The 23,147-nt window shown below is 43.7% G+C and overlaps 1 protein-coding gene across 2 annotated transcripts; it reads left to right on the top strand.

Annotated features, from left to right (window-relative positions):
- Window positions 1-419: 419 nt before the first annotated feature.
- Window positions 420-22,759, top strand: LOC142560153 (transmembrane protein 8B-like). Of its 2 annotated transcripts, none has more exons than XM_075672020.1 (12): window positions 420-739; window positions 2,374-2,539; window positions 4,384-4,597; window positions 5,266-5,393; window positions 6,571-6,845; window positions 7,702-8,048; window positions 9,118-9,249; window positions 10,258-10,463; window positions 12,235-12,395; window positions 13,956-14,134; window positions 15,360-15,620; window positions 16,604-22,759. In XM_075672020.1, exons 1-12 carry the CDS (start codon window positions 658-660, stop codon window positions 16,982-16,984), a joined length of 2,532 nt encoding a protein of 843 aa, XP_075528135.1. In that variant the 5' UTR covers window positions 420-657; the 3' UTR covers window positions 16,985-22,759. The 2 variants fall into 2 exon arrangements, with proteins under 2 accessions (XP_075528135.1, XP_075528136.1); XM_075672021.1 differs by lacking the exon at window positions 420-739 and adding an exon at window positions 848-1,112.
- Window positions 22,760-23,147: the final 388 nt, after the last annotated feature.

Here is a 23,147-nt window from a genome sequence, read left to right as displayed (position 1 = left end):
ATTTAGTGTCCTTTCTTCGTGCACGTATCATAACTTCGCGAACGCCGACGTGTTGTGCATGCTTCCCTGCATGCGCGTTAGGGTTGAGCTGCAAGCGCATGTCGTTACGTAGTCAGTTCCGACGGACTTCTGTAGGCGCCATAACTGGTTGTGAAAGTAAAATGACACGTTTCTTGCAAGATTCGTGAATTGGAGTCCAGAGCACTGTCGAGCCAGCCGCGTTTTAAGTTTCAAATCGCGCGCGCGCGCGTTTCGTAGCCAACCGTCCGCGGTTACGTTTTCGAAACGACGCTCGCGCCACCTACGTCACGCGTCGCGAAGCTCCAGCCAGTTTCGGATTGCGAGGGGATCCGCCGCGTCGTCTGCCGGAATTTTACGCGACCGAATCGCCGCCGAAACGTGGTGGCGACGTTTCCGCCCCGTTTTGGTTTTTCTAATCGCGCCCAAATAACGCGCACTTCAACAACGCTAAACGCAGCCGAGATCGTTTTTTTTATTTTCGGGACCCGGGGACCCTGGGTCCGGCGGCAAAGACGCGAGCAGCAAGAACAAGCGAAAGCGAATGAACGCGCGCGCTCGGCGACAGTCTCCCACAAAAAAGAAAATACCGCTCGGCGCTCGGAGCCGAAGGGGGATGGCTGGCTAGCAGCCGAGAAAATGGCGAACAGCTGTTCCCCCACGGAGCGGTTGCTACGGTTGTGTTGGCTTCTGCACTCCGCTCGCCTTGCAGTTCCGCTAGGTGAGTACGTAAGTCGTTTACGTCACCGTTTAAACGGCTCGCGAATGCGTGTGACAGCTCGGCCGCACAGTCAGTGCGATATGCGGATGCGGCTCGAGGAAGGAGAGGCGATGCATCCTTCCTCCTGCCTTTTCTGCTTTATTTTTCATTTCTCCGTCGTTCATTTTATCCGTCGCAATCGCTCAGTGCAGCTGTGGGGTTTCGCGCGGGAAGCTGCTCGTGCTCGGCACTTCTCGTTTCGTAAAGCGCCAAGTGTACGAGCCCGAGTTGGTTCAACGCGCTGCGCTAGCCTGAAACTACGATGACCAAGTGATTCCGCGGCTGAGAGCAGTCGTGCAACGGCTTTAGAAAGGGAAAGAAAAAGAGAAACTTGGTAAACGATACTTGTGGCTGTACGTCTGCAGTGCAACGTCGATATTTGCGGCTTGTTTTCTGGAGTTGGAGGCCAGCTTCGATCGTAGTTTAGCGTGCTCGCGCCTTTACAACGGGTTGAGTCGATCCCCGCACCCCGTACTGTGAAATATGCCATTGGTATAAGCCGTGTCAGCGTGAGTTTGAAGTGATCAATAGCTATTCATCTCTCATTAGCCATAAGCGAATTGCGGGACATGCTCTGAACTTAAATATTCGTGTTCGTATTCCGCAATGTGCTCCCATTCATTCACAGCGGGCGCGTTTGTAAATGGCAGAAATGTTCCACTAATATTATTCACACGCGCACTTGTGTGTGTGTGTGTGTGTGTGTGTGTGTGTGTGTGTGTGTGTGTGTGTGTGTGTGTGTGTGTGTGTGGCAGAAAATGCGATAAAAAAATAAAATGCAATACTTAAGCATAATCAAGTCAGCTTGAGTGGTATATGTAAAATGTTCAGTCAATGGGCAGCCAGCTAAGAATGAAACACAATCTCATGACTGTACAGTTTCTTAACACTACTGAAACCACCATGATGACTGCATTGACAGCCTAAAAGTTACACCTAGACTGCGACTGCATGGTCAGTTGCAACATTGATTCTACTGCAGCTGCAGCCCATAGTTTACTGCAATACCTGTTCTCTTTTCTTTCGTATAACCAGCCAAGTGTTTTGTGTGTGTATATGCCACAACATTGTTATAAAGCCAGTGCACTTGTCAGTGCTCATCATTCATCTTCACTTCTTCCTGGCCTTGTGCCTTGCCTCACTTGACTTGCTCTCAAATGCCCTCCAATGCCACTGCTTCTATGCGTTTCAGTCGCTGATGTAATTTAACTTGCTATGCAGCATTTAAACAAGCCCCATCAATTACAACTTGGGCCAGTGGCATTAAAGGGGGATGTTTCAGTCTCCAAAACACTTTCGAAAGTTCATTGAACCTTACGACACCACCCTTTTAAGAAATAGAATTGACTTGAATCCACAAACCATAACAGCTACTTATAATTGGCCATATCGTCTTCTTAGAATCTGCTCCAGCATGCTAGTTTCTCTGATTTTAATCATACATTTCCTATGTGTTAAAGACACCCCTTTATTTAAATAGTTACAGCAACTTCACTGGCTTCTGTGTTCACTTATACTTTCATTCTGAGATGAAATAATCACGGTGAAACTTCTTTTCTACCTTGCACTGCTGCTTACCTTCTTGGGCGCTCCAGTGTACACCCCTTCAGATGCCTACCAGGAGAGCCTTCTGCGGCCATATCGGACATTCAGCGATGTGGCCATCTTCCACTTCACAGTGCCTGCTCAAACGTCCCGGGCAGCGTGGCAGTTTGTGGCCTTCATGGACGATAAGCACTGTCCGTCACAACCAGTTTACATGTCAGTACGCCTTTCATCATCGTCCGCAGCCTATTTTAATCCCACTGCACAAAAAAAAAAAACTTTTGTTTTATCTCCCAGAGCTCTTCACTTACCCTTGTCATGCACCAAACAAACCCGTCCCATGCCTCCAAATTTCCTAGTTCCGTGACTCCATCTAATCCACTGCTGTTTTATACAATACACAGCGACAACATAAAAACTCACTATAAGGTGTACCCACGGAACCTTACTGTTGTGTGCCTCTGCACTCCAAAACATGTACAACTCCAGAGAGGTGCTGATGTTGAAGTTTGTCTCCTATGTGATGTCATAGAAATGAGCAAACATAATTGGTGTTGCATCCTTACGAATTCTCTGAGTTGGGCAGCGGTGGGTTTCTTAGGCCGTCATTGCCTATAGACTACACTTTCCTACCCTTGGCTTCTAGCTTCTATTCTAGAGTACTTATTTCAATAGATGAACAGTTATGTGCTTTACATATTGCTTAACCTGCTGAACAAGTGCTGATATTAAACATGATAAGCGTAATGTTAAAAAGCCACTAAAGAACATTAGCTTGACTGTTACTAGTAAATTGTACCTGTGCAATAGGCAGAATGGCCACTCTTAGTTACTGTGAGATGATGCTTGGCGAACCAGAAAAGATGCAAGAATGAAATGGTGGTGTTGATGCCACGCTGAGGTTGTTGCATCATTTCAGTCGTGTATTTTGACTGCATTTGCTTGGACGTAGTTAATTCTTTGCCATTGAAAGACTAGATGACATTCAAAAGCCACCAAGGACTCAGCTTAGCAAATTTCAACAGGTTTTCTTGCGCTGAAACAGCCTAAGTGGCATGAGAAACCATTTTGAAATCTGTGACATTGCACTGATATATCACTGTCAAGGTTTTGGCATGAACTTTTTAAAAGAGAAAGGTTTGTCTTTTCCTTGTCCAGTAATAATCAACCCTTTATTGCCCAATGAATAAAAAGAAGGATTTTCAAAGAGTGATTTATCAGTTTGAACTGATTTCGTTTTGCTATTTAGCGTCTTTTGTCAGTATAAACTGCAGGTAACATGTCGGTACAGGAACTAGACAGTTTTGGCATAGTATTTTTCACTTTATGTAATTTAAAAGCAATTGCCCTGTAGGACACAAGTTTTTTTTTTTCCTATCCCTTGAATACATTCAGTTAGTAGGCAGGGTGCCATCTGGTGTCTCGTGTTGAAGGTGTCTAAGCCAAGACTATACGTGAGGACCCATCCTGTTGTTTCTTTGTTGACATGTTTCATCAGGTTTGCAGACGCCAGATTCAGTGAACAGTCTCTGAAATTTGAAGGGCTAACCACTCGTAGCTTGTGTTTCAGTTGAGCTTAGAGAAAATGAAAGGAAAATGCACCATTTATTGGTGATCAACAGTAGTGAAAATGCAGCCATCTCAACATTTCACACTGTAGTAGGAGCCAAGGGTACCACCATGCTAAACAATTTTGTTTCTTATACGTAAACACTACCTATGTTAAACTAGCCGACTAGTATATGTTAGGACAGTGTATGTAAGCCACTGAAACCAAACAGCGTATGCTAGAAGAGAAAATAAAATGTGGTAATTTGATCAATATCAAATCGATCAATGCTGAAAGACTGCCAGCTTCTGTATTCTTTTATAACACGGAGCATATGCAGTGAAGAGAACACTGTTTCTTCGTGTACGTTAGTGTTCATGTTTGCTTGCGAACGCTATGTGATGTGTGCAAAGTGTTCAAGTTTGCTTTGTGAGCGCTATTCTGAAATTCCCTAATCGGTCCACAGCTGCGGGAGTTGCTGAAGTCTGTTGTTTTTTGTTCTGTTTTGCAGCTACCTCAGGCATGGCAGCTATCCCGTGGTGGCAGCAGACAACAGCTCTTTTCCCACTCATACTCACCTTCCGAGCCAGTCCCTATATCACCTCAAGACAGAGACCAAGTTTCAGCCCACGGAAATGCCAGAATTCCACGTGCTCAACCCCCTGCCTGGCAGCTGGTTTGTCATTGCCTTTCTTCAGGAGTCGAGCCGGCAGATCAAACAGCAGGTACTCAGTGTCTCCTATTATTGGTGCACACACTTACACACTTTAGGGTCGTGCTAATACTGAGACCAAATCAAATGTGACTCAAACATTCCCAGAATCAAATCAAATATTTAATGGTTGACGAATAATGAATAAATAGCTTTTCTCATTATTATTAAACTGAGAAAACCCTAACACCATTCCACATCAAGGACACCTGGCGAGCTTTACCTCGGCAGTGGAGAGAACATTGGAACCATTGTCTCAGGAAACGTTCTCGAAACTTCTTTTTGCTCATTTAGAATACGATGAAGTCCATATTTACCAATAAAAAGAAATTAACTGCGCTTGAGCAGACACTGTGAAAATTCTTGGCATAATGACGAGCTGGTGCAGGAACTTCGAGGCAGTGTCGCTGCCTGTCTTCGGTGTTGCGTCCTTTATGGCTTGCAAGGCCTTTCTTTAATCCAAGAGTGTCTTTCTTGGTATTGCAAAACGGTAATTTACTTATGCAACTCAAGTTATATTTCCATTTAGTGCCCCTCTAAGAGTTTGCTATCCTCTACGTTGTGTCAAGGAAACCACATTACAATCTGTGGTCTTATTGGTTCACACTTTCTTCCTTCGCTTATTTCACTTTTATTTCTTTCATCATTTTATAAGACTGTCCATCTTTTCACTTATTTCAGGGAATTCACCGAAGCTGCCAGTACAGCCTAGGTAGTATGGCTGCATGGACGCACCACCATGAGGTCATATTGCTCAACGTTGGTATGCACCTCAACGTTACTTCGCCGCCTCAGCTGACTGTGTTCAAGTGAGTATAGCGTATTTGTTAACCAGTACTTAAACCTTAATCTTTTGGTACTAAGCATGTACCTTGCACCACTTTGGTAAATGGCATGCACTTCAAATGGGCCATGAATAGTCACAGTTATGTTTTATTACTGTCTATATTTTTTTTTATTAACAGTGCATGCAGAAACTAAAACAGCAGTGCATTTTCTTGCACTTGTTTCTTGTTATTGGTGCAAGGCGGAAGGTTTCTAGCTAAAGGTTCTGCCTTGAAGAGTGGCTGACCTCAATTCTGCAATTACAACATTCCCCCTAGAGTCTGTAATAGATGATTTTAATTAGTTAGATGCTGTTAATTGCTGTGTTGCTGTTTATTGTACAAATGATGATGCCCACTGTTGCTGTGATGTTAATACAGTCATTTTGTCTCGAATCCTCTGTTTTTAATAACCCGAGAGAGGCAGTCATTGCAGAAACATGCAGTATATTGCAGCCTGAAAACTTGTGCAAGCTGACACTGTTTTATATATAAATGCCACATGTACATTACAATGTACTGTTAGACAGAGCACCCATTTAGTATTTAGCTAAAAGTTGAAGCTCATATAGGGCATAAAGGCATGCAGATTATGTATTTGTATTTCTTAGTTGTTAGTCTAATGCACCCTGTGAGCACCCCCCCCCCCTTTTTTTTTCACTGCAGTAGAAGAGTTTCATTTATGTTGACTTTAAGAGTAGTGCTTACTGTACACTGAAATAACAATACTTCTTAGGGCATGGAAGTCATGAAAAGCATAAAGCACGAAGTATCTTCACCACTTGTCGTGTAATTGAGAAGAGGTGTATCGAGATTGTACTGAGAGATCGACACTGCATCTTTCAATTCTAGGGTGAACGTGTTGACCACAAGAAGGTTCTTGCGGATGCCATATTCTGAAAACTTTGGAGATTAAAGTTATGGCCATAGACAAATGAAACTACAGCTCTAAGATATTGAGATAGATCAGAAGAACACGTGACAGGTTCACAATATTACAGTTGAGGCTGGTGTAATATTAACTTTTATTCTATCATTTCTTTTATTTGATTTCTGTAAAATGTGCACATGTGCGTATTAACATGGTGTGCTGTTGGTCATATAAATGTTATGGGTAATTCTGAATTATAAGGTAATTTTCTTTTCTCTCGTTCTCATGCAGAGTCTACGTTCCCGACGGTGCATGGCAGCTGCTAGTGAAGATATCGGGTTGCGTCAACATTTCTTCAAATTTCTCCTCAATCAAAAGCAAGGCGGTTGCGCCTTGCATACGAAAGTTTGCGCTGCGTGCGAGGGCCCTGCCGTACGCGGAAGACGTTAACGTCACCGGAAGCGACTTCTACAGCATTGTTCCACAGCCGGAGGTGGAAGCATATTACTACATCGCCGTTGCTGCCGACATGCATGTTGGCTACTCTATTGTTGCCGACATAAAAGGTACGTGCAGAAGAATGTTCGCAGGTTATGTGGGATCAGGTTACAGCCGAACACACTTGTAGCGATACTGGTTTTAACAGTGTATCAGATATAGGTGGTACACCATCAACTTTTGTATGTGTTCTATGGCGAAATAAACAGCTTGCTACAATACTACTCCAATGCAGCGTTATCGATTATGACAATTAGATCTGCCTACTGGTTGTGTGTGAGTCACCTACCGGTGTTGTGAAAGGGAAAGGAATGCAGAAAAAAGAAAACGAAAATGTGAGGTGCCACATTTGCCGTTGCCTTAGTGCCATGCACACCGCATGGAACGCCTTTGTCTTAGTGCTACACTGTAGCATCTCCGTACGCATTGCTGGCTGCGTACCCTTCTCCCTTCCACCTCTCTGAATTGGTGCAGTCGACTCACTGTAGGCTCACTGGGGTAGGAGGGAGACAGGAGAGGGGGCATGCAATGTATAGGGTGGGGCAACAGAGGCATGCCATGCAGGGTGCAGGACACAATGGAGAATGTGGTGAAGGTGTGGGGCACGCCAGGTTGATGTCCTAGCTCGCATTTTTCGTTCCTTCTTTCTTCTTCTCTTTGGGATCTGTCATGACAACTTCTTAGAAGTTCTGTATCGCTTAAAGGAGCCAGGTGCTCTTTACTCAAAGCTGTTTCGTCAAGCAGCCTTTTTAAACGTGTGACATGGCTTCCATTTGCACTATCTTCTTCTCAGTGTGAGCATTCTTATTTCATTTAAGCTCTTTAAACTTGAGAATTCCTACTTATCAGTTTTACAACATTTCGATGCCCTTCTGCTTGTGCTACAAAGGCCTCTTGACGCTCTCAAACTATATCTTATTGCAGACTGCCCAACCCCATGGCACTTCCCAAACCGCAAATCGAGTCGACAGCCACGCCATTTGGCCTCCGGTTTCAACGAGTCGGACTCCAGCAACGAGACCTCGTCCAATCAGACGGCTTCCGCCCTGTCCGCCGTCAGCCAGCTGCACGAGGATCACCAGAAAGTGGCGTCGGGTCCCAGCGCCACCGCGACCACGACTCCCACGGAGTTTCAGGCCCACACGGCCCACTTCGTGAAGGAGATCTTGGGAGAACAGGGCATACTGGCCGCCATGCAAGGATGCCTGCCGATGATACCCCTGACACGAATCAAACATGCGCAGGACTTCTTGGACTCTTTCCTGGTGCAGGTACGTGATAAACTGTTCCTGTTTGTTCACATATTAAAAGGGGCACATTAAAGAAAAATAAATTGACCTGCGTTAGTAGGTGTCACCCTTCTACAGTAATAATAAAAAAAAAGCTCTTGCCGCGAGAGGATCCCTAGAAAAAAGAAAAAACACAGCAACAGAAGATGGATTGCAATGCCCTCCTAATGTCCCCGCACTAGCACGCTGTGTCGTCTTGGATTTCGATACTGTTTTCTCAGGCCTAGATAATTTTTTATCAGTAAAGATGGACTACATTGTATTGTAAAGAAACAATAGACCACATTGTTTTGAAAGCTTTTACTGTGCTACAATGACCCAATTACAAGAAAATGCATTGCAATCCGTAATGTCATGCTGATGTACTGTTGCTGTGATTTTGGTGCCGAATTTTAAGAAATGGAGGTTTGGCCTTCAGTGTCTCTCCAAATAATCGACCTTACCACGAAATTAATGAAAATAGAGCTTTTAAACAATGCATAATCAGTCGATACTGATTTAGTGTCTCTCATGAGTGTTGATAGTGCCGCATTGTGATGTTGACACGAGTGACCCTCTGATCCAGCGAACGAAACGTAAGATCCTCATTATTCAGGACTCGTGACATTGTGTACAAGACTAGGGCCCAACGTTGGCAAGTGCCAAGCAGAACCTAGCACAAGGGTTGTTTGTTCATGATGGTTTTTAAAGCCGTCATTAAACAGTTGGTATGGGCGCTTGTTTTATGCCTGCCTCTTCTCTCTTTCTCATTGATTACATTGTGCCAAGTGGAATAATCTATAGCAAACCAGAATACCAACTTGCCTGAGAACAAGTTCCTTTAGTTGTGAAATGTAACTGTTAGCTCTACCAGCGCTATGTCTCTGGTGTTATTGTATGCCGTAAATGGTGATACATCTCCAGGCAGGCTGAAAATCGTTCTTTTCATTTGCCCAGCATGCTGCATTTGTATGGGGTACCAGTGTGTTCCCATGCATCCCGTTTTTTTGTGTGTGTGAAATCATACAGGCAATGTGCCAAGCTCTTCAAGGCTTCCGTATAATTTTTCTAGGGACCAGAATGGTTTTCGTCATGGCTTGGCCTCACAGATGCATTCCCAGTCGTGGTTGGCCTGCAGCTGGAACCATTTGTGGACATAGGGGGCACGCTACAGACAAAGATACATCTGGACAGCATGGTTAAGGTAATGGGGCTCTTCTTGACCTGTCACTTGCCGCAATAGCTGAGTGTCTATGGCGTTGTGCCGCTGAGATCAAACTCGCTGGTCTGATTGCGGGTGTGGCGGCTGCATTTCAATGGATGCAAAAGACAAGACCATCTGTGTACTTATGTTTAAATGCTCATTAAAGAACCCCAGGTAGTCACAACTGATCCTTAATCCCCCTGCTACGACATGCCCCATTATCACATTGTGGTTTTTATATGCAATACCTCAGAATTTAGTTAACATTTTTTTCCCTCTTGACCTGTCGTTGTGCAGCATGACAATAACAGTATCACTGTGCAGTGTGGAGTGTTGTAAATGTTCTTGTGAAGTTTCATGTTATAGTTCAGTAATGAGCCTGGTGTAGAATATTCGTTTGGGTTTTAAGATTAGCTTCTCGCCATGTTTAAACTTGCTTTCAATGACGCTTTTCTCCAGCCATAATGTTGCAAACTGCAAACTAGGAGTCAGTAGCCAACAGAAAAAAGACCACGAGATGAAAATTTTTGCCGACTTCACTCCAGAAAGCTTTGAATACAGCCATGAGACTACATAGTCATGTACACATCTAGAATTTCCTGACTTAAGCACAACTGTTACAGAAAACCACTGTTTGTGTGAACCCATGCCTTCAAGTACTCATCTCTTTTTTTTTTTTTTTTTTTTTCTGGAAACAATCTCTCATTGGAACGCATTGCCCGAAAATTCTTGTTAATTGCAGCCACCTGTGTGATGTATTTTTTGTTTACTATCTTGGTATCTTTGCTGACTGCTGATATTATTTGCGTATTCACTTTTTGTTTTTTGTCTATCTGTGTTCATCTTGCAGCCACCTCCTGCTTGGATATTATGACTTCAGTGTCGTGAAAATAAATAATAAAGCAAGACTACAACCATAGCTTGTTTCTGAGCAGTGTACTCGGTCTTCTTTGATGAAGGCACTTCCATCGTGCGCATAAATAACTTGTCTTTTTCTTCTCCTTTTAGAATCTAACATCCCAGGTGGTCATCGTAAACATCTGCATTCACCACAATAGCCCGCCGCCATACCTGTCGGGACGCATTCAGTGCCCCCCAGGACTCGCGCTAACCGTCGCCACCAACGACAGCTTGGTTGCAATCAAGTACTTCCCTTTTCCGGAGCCCGGCACTTGGTTCCTATCCTTCACGGCAGCATGCTTCAACGGTTCCAGGTTAGTGGCCTTGAAGAGCGTCAGCGCTGATCCTAATTCCAAGGGCAATGAGTATGATAGCACATGCGAGCGTTGCTCAAAGAGCAAGGCAACAAAAGCCCTCAGAGGCAAAGTCGTCCCCTTGTTAGTAATGTTTTCTGCGGCAAATGACCGCACCATGCGAACACCACTGATAGACAAAGAAAATATTGCACCAGCTCAATGAGACCTTGGTTTTAATATGTCTCCGCTAACGATATCATGTTTAATAGTTCAGGTACGGACTGGGGTAAGGTCATTTGCATTTAATGTCGTCAGCTCATGGAAGTGTGCTCGGTGCTTCCACAAGAGAGCTGGCTCCATGGTTTGGAGCGTGCCTGGTCAAGCATCGTGAAGCATGTTCAGAATGGCTCCATTCTTCTCAGCATTGTGTGTGTTGGTGGGGCTTACGAAGTATACGAGACAGAAAAGTGCAAATTTCCTCTGCGCTCTGCGATTCGCATCAGACTGGCCTGGTAGTGTATGTTACTCTCTGCAGTTCATGTCAGATTTGCAAAGTCTGACGAATACCGAGTAACTGCGGCCGTTGGCTTTCAGGAGTAATATTGTGCTATTAGTTGTGTTACTGGGTTTGTAATTGTTAGGAGAATTTTAGCTAGCGCAAGTATATTTAGCATTATCGTTTTAACGAAATACTATTGCAGAGCCATTAACTACAGCACTCACCGTGACATAGATTCTGTGCCCAACCAATATACAGTCGCACCCATTTATAACAAAATTAATGTGCCAGAGAAATCTCATTGTTATAACTGGTAATTGTTATAACTGCAGGCACCTAAACATTTTAATTAGGCAATAAAAAGTACAGTTGAACCCACTTCTAGTATTACTGGTTTTAACTGTACTTGTATATAACAATGAGCAACTTTTCTTTCTGTGGTGAAAAAAACCGCTAATTAAAATGCTCCCATGCTGCATTATCAGTTATAACAATTAAATCTAGCTACTGAATGTGTGGTGGTAGAGCGGCAGGTGGTGCAGCATTAGAATATGAGGCTTTTAATCTAAAGGTCGTAAGTTCAAATCCTTGTCCAGGCCGCTACATTTTTCAGGCTCGGAATGGCACCTCGCCCTGCGTATTGCCAGCCTAGCATGCATTTCTTCCTTTCTATTTTTTAGGAATTTTGCTTTCTTTCTTTTTCAGAGCACACACCAAGTAGCTGCATTTAATTTTTATACCTGACAATTTGGCATGGAAGCATTGTAGTAAGCAGCTTGTTTTGCTGTAGAACATATACAGTAGTTTAGGTGCATCGGCGACTCATTGTTGTATCCGATATAGTGTCAAAACTGGCATCGTTATACAGGATGTATTATTGGCACTTTTCTGCGTCCAAAATTTTGTTTCAAATAAAGACATTGCTTAGGTACACAAAATACTAACTGCATTACTAATACAGCGAATCCGTACCAACTTGCCAAAATATCAACATCACCATTCAACAAAGTCACGCAGACCTCCAGTTTCACTTTCCATATTTGTGCTTTATTATGTGCCATGTTCGTAACCCTGAATTGCTTTTCCTCATTTAGAGGTATTGCGTAGCAGAAGGGTGTCCCAGCACATTGTCTTGTTCAAACACAGCTTCAGGAGGTGCTGCCACCAGCGCTGCCAGTAAAACAAAAATGTATACATGCTGCTTAGAAAACTCTTGTGTGCGATGTAGTTCTGCAGCATCCTGTGGGAAACCTTAACGTCCCCCCTCCCCCCGTTTCATTCTCTCCACAGCTCGTGGGCGCCCGTACGATGCGAGTTGGAGCAGACCATAGTGGACCTTCGCATCCGACTTCAGCCGTGCGTCTTCGAAGGTTCGCCCTGTGGCCAGCACGGCTACTGCCAGGAGAATCACTTCCGGCAGTTCTACTTCAGCTCCTGCCACTGTGTTGGAGGTGTGAAGTGTTACCTTTTTTTTTTTAACATTTCCTCTCTTTACCTGCCCCAGTGGCTGCTGGGCATTAGGTCATGGGTTGGATACCCAGCCGCGACAGCTGCATTCTGATGTGACGGATTACAGCACCACTTGTACGTATACCGTGATTTCAGTGTGGGGTCTGTGGAGTTGTAAGGCAAAAGTGAATATTCGTATAAGGCAAATATTCGAAATTTATATAATGTAATAAGGGCGAATAGCCCTTGCATTTCGTTTCATATTCAGTTTACCTCGTTAAAGCAAAACCCTGTTAACATAGATGGCATTAAAAATCTTGAAAAAAAATTTTGAGATGGGTGGAGTCTCAAGATAAGTGAATTCACGCAAATATAAATCCCTGGCTGTGCATAGACCACAGAGAGCCTTTCAAAATAGGCACCTCTAGCTGCTAAAATTTTCGCAAAAGCTCAATATACCAGGAGTGGTATATTCGGTGTATCGCTTATGACTCGGCACTCAACACGTTGGGCGTCCATGGCCAACAATCAATCCTCACACTGAGCCAAGTAAACACTGTTGCATGTAGGCACTGATGTGTCCAAATCCTAGTCATGTGAAATATCGCGAAATTGCTCACATCAGAAAAAAAAAAAAATAATAATCAACCAGGAATACCGCCCCAGGGCCACAGTCTTGTAGCCCTGCTTTCTGCTCTGGTATACGCCACTCTTTCATCCGCCGTTTTCAGCTGGCTTGTCCCATTGATGATGCAGGCCAAGCGTCTCTATCACCACTGATGAAGTGCAATAAGAAAAGACGTTGGAAGAGGCATCGCTACGAACTTGTGGTCCCGTCACTTTTTGGCAATGTCGCTAGTGCGTACAAAGCATGGAAAGCTTTTTGGTAGGGACTTTTTCCCAACATTTTAGCACTTAAGATTTCAAGATACATGTTTGGACCACAGTGCTAAAGTATATTGAGATAGGTTGAAAAATACATGCGGTTCACACTGAGCCAGGAAAAAATTTCGACTTAACTGACGTTTCGAGATAGTATCAGAGTTGATGTTAACCAGGGTTTACTCTATAAGAAATAAGAACACTCATTGGATTCTAGATGAGGGACGATCGAGGCAAGCAATGGCCATTCTAAATGGCTCTGCTCTTTTTGAACTGCAGTTCTTTGACTTTATCGAAAGAAATGTTACCAACATGAGAACTTGAAAAAAGGGGGTACCAGCGAAACACAAAGGACGCGCACACAAGGAAAAGGTGTTAGACACGGACGGACGCTGGACTTTCAACTGTGCTTTATTGAAATTTACATTGCCGCACATAACCTCCAACGCACGCGCATCTTTAACTCCTCCCAAGACATGTGCACAGATAACATCTCGAAGATACATTACCATGTGAAAAACAGCCAACGCATGCGCAACTTCTACTCCTCCGAAGACCTGTAGTTTTTTATTAATCAAATTTACCTACTCGATAGTTAAGCATGTTTCTTGTTTACCAACACTAATTAGTTACCAACACTAATGCGCCCACTTTATGAACAATGTCCCACGTCATTCTAGGCTGGCGTGGCTGGGGTTGCACCGACAACAGCAGAGCAACACCGGCTCCTCTCCTTCTGATGCGGACTCTGCTGCTGACACTCAGCAACCTGTTCTTCCTGCCTGCCATCGTCCTGGCGACCAGACGTCAGTTCTACACCGAGGCTGTTGTCTACGGCGTCACCATGTTCTTTTCAATGGTAGGTCTCCCATTTGAGCCAACCTTTACCCACTAAAGGCCCATGGGAGTACTGTAGGAAAATTTTCAGCAATTAAGGGGAAATCTTCGGTCAAGTATGATTTTGCCGTCCGAATGTACATGTGAAACACAAGCACTTTCGAATGAAGCGCATGCTAATGCAAAGTATGGGCAAAAACATGGTGGGAGGACATACATCAGACAGATTTGTTTGTTTGTGTTATGTGTCCAGTCACTCCGTTTGCCCATTTTTGTGCTCAGCATGCCTTTCATGTGAGACCATGACAAATTATCATTTCCACATCATTTCAGGATATAACAATTTTCCTTTTGCAGCTTCTGAGCCAATTTCAATTATATTTGTTGCATTTGAGAGAGGAAGTTACATTCTATGAAGTGTTCGAAAGATAACTTTGGTTTGGTAACCTAAATATTTTATAAATGCTGCAGGAAATTCGCAAATCTTTAAAATGTTGAAGTATGGTCTCTCCTATCATCTCTTAAATGCCACTCTCATAGTCATTGTGTTGCTTGGAAATGTTAGATGCCATCAATCAATCGGTTGATGACACCTCTCCAATGCTCAGCATAACATTGTAGGTGTGATTTCTGGCTGTAAACCTGCGTTTTGACGCATGCAAAATACAAGAACACTTGTGTACTTGCTAGATTTAGGTGTGCGAAATAAGAAACCCAAGCAGTTGAAATGAATCCAGAGGCTTCTGCTGTAGCATGTTTCATAGCCCTGGTGTTTTTGTGAAACAGGAAGTCCCAGAAAGCAGTTGGTAATCATGGCACTGAAATGTTTTAGAAAATTGCAGAAAATTGGCAGTTGAAGCACTTTTTGTTACAGCATATCCCAAACATGGCTCTCTTAGCTCTCTTAGTCACAATCTTACTTTAGTACAGGAAACCCCAGGAAGCAGTCAGTGATTAAGACATTAAAATATTTTACAGATATTGCTCGAGGTTGGTCAATTTTTTAAAATTTGAAGCACTCATTCACGTGGCAGCCATTGAACATGGCTCTCATAGCCACAGTTCTGCTTCGGGATTTTCAAATCCCATGAATCAGTCCTATGTAATAAGGAGGCCACAAAATCATAAAACTCTCAGGAGATCACTCTGACAGTTTTGTAACTGCGCGACCTCTTTAAGGTACTAATAACAAATGAATAAATGAAACAAAATCGGTTGTTGACACCTCTCCCTGGCCTGTTCCGCAGTTCTACCATGCCTGTGATGTGGACATGTTTGGCTTCTGCCTCCTGCGCTACGAGGTGCTCCAGTTCTGCGACTTCTTCTCGGCCGTGCTCTCGTTCTGGGTCACCCTGGTGGCCATGGCTCACGTGCCACCCACGCTGGCCTCCATCGCTCACGTGCTGGGCGCCCTGGGCGTGGCCCTTGGCGTCCAGTGCCAGCGCACCAGCCTGCTGGTGTTTGCCGTACCGGCAGGTGTCGGAGCCTTCCTGCTGTCCGTGTCGTGGGTGAGGCCCTCTTTACTCATTAGTTTCGGCGGCATTGTTAATCGGGTCAAGTAGCCATGGGGGCATCTGGAGAGGAAAACTTCCAGGCCAGTAAAGATGGGCTTGTGCTAATATTCGAAAGTTTCGAATATTCTATCAAATATTATGCTATTTGATGTTCGCTTCGACTTGCATTTCATGTTTTATGCAAATCCCACAACCATTCGAACTATTCGCTTCTAAAATTTTCAACACAAATTACTATTCCCTTTGACTTTGCTTCGAACCAAAATATTGATATTTGCACAAGCCTAGTACATACCCATAAGGCTAAAGTGTTGCATATAATACAGAAAGTTAAGAAGCTGAGGATTGTGCTATGAGCAGTGGTCTGGAAGATGATGGGCATAACATTAAGAGATGGGAAGACAGCGACATGGACTAGAATTTCTGCTCCCCAAATGCAACACAAGCGAATGGGGATGATTTATATTCCACTTGAGTCTCTGTGGAAGAAGTCGGCACTCCACATAGTGCATTGAGTAGGTACCACGGTGGTCTTTAGATTGGCAGAATGGGTGCCAAAAGAACAAAAACAGTCCAGAATGGCACAGAATTAGGTGGTGTGATCAAATTAGGGAATTGGCAGGCATAGGACAGGGTAGGATGACTCACTTGGAGATTACTGGGAGGGTAGGATGACTCACTGAGAGATTACTGGGAGAGGCCTTCATTCTGCTGTGAACATCAATTAGGCTGATGATGATGACACTAGGTTTTTACAGCGTTAGCTGGTATGGTTTGAGCTCTCGACGTGTCTCTATGCCTAGTCAGACCGTCCCACAGAACAAACTCTTGTACACAACCTCCATGGTTGCTTTAACAACATGGACACTGCCTAAATCTTTCTGCAGCACTTATACTGGCCGACATTCATACTTCAACACTCGTACTATAAGTAAAAGGCATGCAAAGTGGACAAGCATGATCGATTGCACCCGCAGGTACGCAGGTGCTACCAGTCCCACTCGTGCCAGCCAACACTGCGCGAGTGGCTGACCAACCTAATTCCTGGGGTTCTCCTCGCCGCTGTCGGCCTAGTCCTTTTCGCCTTCGTGGAGACCGAGGACAACTACAAGTACATCCACAGTGCGTGGCACATTGTGATTTCTCTCTCCATCAGTTTCCTGCTCCCCAAGCGCAACATGAGCAACGTGACGCAGTGCAAGAACGGCTGCAGCGCCTCCGTCATCAGCGGGGACACCATGCAGTCCATCTACGAGCGGGTGCAACCCGTGCTGAACAACGACTCAGAGCTCGTCGACATAGCCGACTACCGACTCGATACGGATCTAACGTCGCTGATCAGGGGCCTCCATCCTTAATTCACCCGCCCAAGGTCCAGCAGCTAATGTGTTGTTATCGTGCTTGAGTGAGATCCACCCGACGATCTGCACGAGTTCGCTCTGCAATCTGTGGGACGAATTCTCAGTGAACTTATTGTTGGAGTGAACTGCTGGTTCAATTGCGAGGTCAGAGTGAGACGCGCAGCTGTGTATGACATGACGTCATATGTTGTGAGGCATGTTTAAAACATCAGAGCAGTGCTTGGGTGCAGTCGAAGCATCTAAAAGCATTAACTCAAGCTTCAAAGTCCTCTGAACGGCCAGAAAATTAATGCAGCCAGCTTCTGTTAAGATGAACACAGCGCCGTGCAAACTTGGTTCAAATGCAGGGGCACCTTTACAGATCTCTGAACAACGTCGAGTTAAGGATGGGTCAGATTCATTGGTGTCGAATTGCTGGAACTTGACGGTACCTGCAACTGCATGGGCTAAATTCTGGAAGCTCAAACTGGCTTTGCAAATCTATTGCACCTGATTATCCAATTTGCACGTCGACACTCGTGTTTCAGCAAACCTGTATGCAAAAATGTGTTCACGACTAAACGTCGACCTGACGTGCTCCAACTTTAAACTGTTGCAAACTGCGTTATGTGAGCCCATGTTGGCAAGCAGCCAGCAAACGCAATTGGTGAAATCATACTGCCTGTCGCATCACAATGACAATGCTTACTAGCATTGCTTTCCAACCGAGCATGCGTTACGAGGCTTCATGCATGAAGGCCACACTAACATGCCAACTTGTCAGAGCTGCACCGTCTTTCTGCGCCACTGTATGTACATAGTCTTCTTAGAGTGTGCCCCTGGCAGCTGCTAGTCACATAAATCTTTCAGCTTTCAATTTATTTACACATCGAAATGAGCAAGCAGTCCACGCTTGAGCCATAGATTTCTTTGGGAAAAGTGATATGGATGGGCTTCGGTCTTTCTGGCAGTCGAGCAGCTATGTCTAAGCAGCTTGGAAGTTCTTGGCAGGCAGCGTCTGGTATTTAGTGTCTATACCCTATTGCAAAAAAGCAAAAGGTCACTGGCTTTGGCCAGGTAGCCTTTATCGACTATGACTTGACCGCTTTCCACTAAGACCTGAAAGGCACTTGCAACCTACGACTCAGGTGGCCTCTACCGGTGACACCTTGGTTGGCTTTAACTGGAGTGGCTTTTACCGGTGACACCTTGGGTGGCTTTAACTGGCAACGACTTGGATGTCCTTTTAATGACCAAGGCCAACTTTTATTGGCTACGGCCTGCTAAGCTTTACTGGCTACAGCTGGTTAGCCCTTACTGGCTACTGCTGGCTGGCCTTTATGTTTCTGTGGCAGTGTATACTATTGGCAATAAATAGTTAGGTGCACAATATCCACAAAAAAAAACTGGATGTTTCGGCAGCCTGGGCATGCAAGCTGTGCCATTGTATGCAACTAACATGGTGTGTCACTGTTTTGCTGACCTTAGGCACAAACCGCATGCAAATCTGATCTTTTTCTCTTTTTTTTTCCTTGTTATTTAATGTTACCAGACAAGAATGACATTCTCATTCAAGTGAGTTCAGTGAGATTATTAGCATCTGTTTCTGAACTAAATCTGTAGCCTCAGCCAAAGGGCAGCTGCAAAACGCACAAACCTACTACGGTATATAGTAAACTGAAAAGTTGCGATTTCTGGTAATACAAGTGCTCCTTTCTTTGCCGTGGGAAAGTACTGATGTTGTAAAGCCAAGAGAGCTGAAATCATCTTTAATTAAGGAAATGTGACCCAAGACACTTCGTAAATCCTTTTGGCGTGCTCTCTGTGTGGTATTTTGTTTTTCATGTCGTCATTGTGCTCACCCACAACTGTCATTATTCCGATCGCTTTTTATAATTGCCTAGCATTGAATGCCATGTTATGTGCTGAATGTTGTTTACTAGTATTATAATTACATTGAATTTTGTTATGTCACCTTACCGTAAAACTGCCTGTACTCTTAAGCGCAAACTGCACTTGAAAAGCTGCAATCTAAATGCGGAGCGATTCAAAAGTTATGGGGAAAATAAGCTTAGATAGCACAAAAAGTATAAACTATAGCAAGATGTGGTTTTCAATGCATAGGAAGGCCTAGGGTTTTCTTTTCTTTTTAATGATAAAGAATGTCTTGCTGCCAGAGCAGTTGCATTTGTCCCAGCAAGGTGCTAATGTTTTAGCCCAATAGCCACCTTGTTTCAGCAGTGATGCCATTAGAAATCATTGTCATAAAGCACCACCTGCTAGTGGAAAAAGATATAATCTGGCTAAGAAGTGTATTGTAAAAAATTCCACGTCTTTTTGTGCATATTTAGGAAAACTGCATCTTGCAATGCTCTATACTTTTTATTTAAAAATTTTGAGTTTTTTTCCTGCTACTTTTGGTTCACCCATTGGAATAGAGATAAGGCTTTGCTTGGAAGCCACTGTACCAACTCTAATAAGGTTCACTGCATTTGAAAGAGGAAGTTGCCTATAGGAGTAGATCTGCCTACTTGAAGTAGACTGCCTACTTAAAGCAGATCTTTAATGTAGACCCTCAATTTTTGTTTTTCACAATTAGAATTACTTCCAGGAAAGAAAAAAAAATTGTCACCCACCTGACTCTAGCACGAAGCCACAGAGGAAATCCAATATGGATTTCTCAACAAGAAAGCTTCGCAATTTAGAAAAATTTGTCCTGCTCTAGGGATCGAACTAGGGACCAACGCCTTTCTGAGGCAGTCGCTCTACCATGTGAGCTTACCACGAGGCTAGCAGATCACGGAACAAGGCTGAATCAATGGAAAACCTGAAGCACAGGGACACCGAATATGGAAAATCAGTTCTGCAGTGATTTGAGAGTTGGAGTAAGGGAAGGACCATGTGAGGTAAAAAATTGTTATCTGCCTTACTGTAGCACCAAGCTACATAGGATTGCAACAAAAAATTACTTCCTCTTTTGAATGGAACAGATTTAGTTCCTATTTGTACACTTGTCTAATTGGTTCCTACACTGTGCGTGTATTTTAATTGGGAAATCGGAGTTGGCCCCAAGCATGTTTCTTCTGAAAGGAGTACAGACATCACATTTTCAACATTTTTTTCATTAAATAAAGGTCCAAACTCTCTAAATCCTTTTAAATATACTGCCCAGCATCAGCGCATCCCAAATAATATACTGTAAGACCTACTTCTCTGAATCAGTTTTGGTATCGGTAACCAGCAGTTCTATGCATCATTGCGTCCTGATACACTGAATTGCCCTATTCCTGCAGTCACTGTGGCTTCCTCACAGGACTGCAGCCAGAAGGTACATGCAAAACATTTATGTTCATTTTTCATGGGCAGCATCGTCATATGTAGGCTTAAAACTACACGGCGTCAGCAAATTTTGCTATGTCTTGGGACGGCGCAATAATGTCAATGACGCCACGGCAGCATTTTGAGAGCAGCTTTAATATCAAATTAAAATGTTTTACGAGTGTATTGAAACCTTCACACTTGCTAAGTATCAACCGTCTACATGTGAGAAGCATGGGGTAGAGTTTCTACAACCTCAGAAGTGTATGCAGTACTCTTTGAAACAGCATAAAAAATGTCATGGCATTGTTTCTTTCACTGCTAGGCAGCCGCTTTCTCATTTTAAATATTGCGAGAGATTGTGCACATGTCTGTCAACCTTTGTCTAGCGCTTCTGTACACTGTTAACACATTTTCGCGCATTGCGCAGCAATCTGGCAAACTGTCGCCAAACTGTAATGTTTCTCACCCAGCCCAGACTGCTCAGTCAAAATAGGCAGTCCTGCACTCAAGCTCATGATAAGACTCTGGTCAGTTTTTGTCTGGTGTGGGATATAGGCAGCAAATAGCAGATTGTGCAGAGTCATGGCCATGGCTGCCAGGTCTGCCAAACTTGTGCTGAACTGGCTTCTTTTAGGACCCCTTATTATGCAACATATATGCCTTCTTTTAAATTTAGCTACTAGTTGTCTACTTTTCACACTGGTATGGGGCAATTCATTAGTGCTATAAAATTGCTGCTAATGTTAGATTTTGCTAGAGGAGTTATGTTTTGCACTTGAATAGCAACAAATCGGCAGCTACACTACATATCGCTGTCTCCCCAGGTATGCCAAGGAGCAATATTTCTGTCATTGTTCAACGGCATCTTTTATGTCCACTCGAGTCATGTAAGTGATGATACCTGCGGTGGCTGTTTAGTCTAGGCTTGGCTACTGTTCTCGCTTGTGACCCTGGCAGTGTTTGGGGAAATATTGTGACTAGGTTCTGAGTCTTAGACCTGGCAACTCTGGTCATGGTCAACTGCTCCTGAGGCAAGCGGGCAGAGGTCAGCAGATTGAAGTGCTCAAGGTGTTCTCTAGTGATGTCAAAACATGAAGGTTTCGGACTTAAAGGGATGCCAAAGGCTAACTCATTGCCTCCTCAATTTAAAGTTCCTGAGGAACGGAGAGGCGGAAACATTGTCTAAATATAAGACAGCAGAGCCAAGAAATACTGTACTGCTCAACGATCTCCGAGGTCTTGCTTTACCAGAAGCTGCTGCATTTGGTGATTCAGTTTATGGCAGACAGTGGCATGCTCCTACAAATAGCTGCATGCAGTTTAGTGTGAAGGGTGTCATAACTGGAAAATCCATTGCAAAAAAAGTTCAATTAAATTTACAGTTATTATCTGCTGTTAACCATCAGCAAGTTGTTGACAAGATTATTTATGTCACTGGGGTCCTGTATCCCACATTTTCAAAGTGGTTGTGCTATTCCTTGTTGGTGGTTACAGCATTTCCTCGCTTAGTGAAACTGTTCTGTGGCAGACTTATTACTTTTGTTATTGTGCTATTTTGAAACACTATATTCTGTGAATATTCTGTGAATGCTGTGCTGTCGGTGCAAAATGTGCAAGATGGCATACCCCATGGCAAGTTTCTGAAGGGATCCATATTAGCCCAGTCTCAAGCTTTGCAACTTTTTTCTCAAGCAAGCCAATTGTATCATGCTAGAAGACAACAAAAGCGGCTCACCGTTGCTTTGGTTTGCTTTTGCTTCACTGATTATTTCATTAGTTCTAGCTAGTCAAATATCAATTTGTTGTTTGCCACGTCTGCCAAGTGTTTATCGTATTGATTCCAGCAAGCTGGAACAGAACAAAAAAAAAATTGTTTGTGTTTGCTAGTCCTTCTGCAGAGGCTTAATTTTCCTTGTGTGCATTTATGCTTTGTACAGTATCATCTATTGTTTTATAAGCATCTAGTCAACCATTACATTATTTTACATTTTAAGTTGTGTTATCGTATTTTTCACAGCAAGCCTTTTTCTGCTTGCTTCAAAAGAGAGCCCTTGCCCAGAACGACGATCACACAATAATGTTGTCAATCCAACAAAATATTCTAGCAAAGATGTTGTATCAGAGCGCATTTGTTCAACTCATTATGCACAATGCTTGCTGTGTCGACGCTGTTTGTCTGCTTCGCTAAGAGGAAGCATTTTGGCTCTTTGCCTGCTTGCCGGGCTGAAACGAATGTGAAATGCAGGAATGCTCTAGTTAGCCATGCAATCTACCATTTTGTGTGAAGTATATTGGATCTAAAAGTTGAAATTGTAGTAAGTTATTGGGAGCTGATGTTTTATTTAGGCACTAATTCTTTGTTAGAAAATTGCTGAAATGGAAACTTTTTGAAAATAGAAGCATATTGTTATCAGCTGTGTAACAAAAAGTGGTATGGCAGTTACACAAACCAAATTGACCAGGGTGCGTAAAGCGAACATGCATTTCTGTGGGCCCAAATGTTCGTTATTTCGATCCTAGAATTGGCCTTCACCGAGTAATCCAAACTTGAGCCAGCAGCATGCATGAACCTGCCCCTTACGGCGACCCTAATAGCGATCCCATTGCTTGCAGCGTATGTCTCGGGAGAGCTTAAGTGACAGTGAATGTGTTTACGTCAAATCTCATGTCGGTAAAGCCAATTTTTGGCCTGCCCTAGGGCGATTTTCAAGCAATAATGGTACCTCACAATGTCTGATGACGGTATTTACCAAATTCTAAGGCGTGACCCCCCCACCTCTCCCGCTAATACGGTAGGCCGAAACCGCCTACATGGCGATTGCATGCTTTTGGCATAATACAGCTGTACTGCGGTGAAGCT

Source organism: Dermacentor variabilis, chromosome 10 (genome assembly GCF_050947875.1).
Source record: "Dermacentor variabilis isolate Ectoservices chromosome 10, ASM5094787v1, whole genome shotgun sequence".
Taxonomy (NCBI): Eukaryota; Metazoa; Arthropoda; class Arachnida; order Ixodida; family Ixodidae; genus Dermacentor; species Dermacentor variabilis.
Note: the sequence above shows the minus strand (reverse complement) of the source record. Positions and strands in the feature narration are given on the sequence as shown.

Excerpts from the sequence above, each read along its gene's own strand:
- LOC142560153 (XM_075672020.1), top strand. The coding sequence starts at position 658 with ATGGCGAACAGCTGTTCCCCCACGGAGCGGTTGCTACGGTTGTGTTGG. Across the intron at positions 6,846-7,701 it reads TATTGTTGCCGACATAAAAG|ACTGCCCAACCCCATGGCAC; the intron begins GTACGTGCAGAA and ends ATCTTATTGCAG. Across the intron at positions 12,396-13,955 it reads CTCCTGCCACTGTGTTGGAG|GCTGGCGTGGCTGGGGTTGC; the intron begins GTGTGAAGTGTT and ends ACGTCATTCTAG.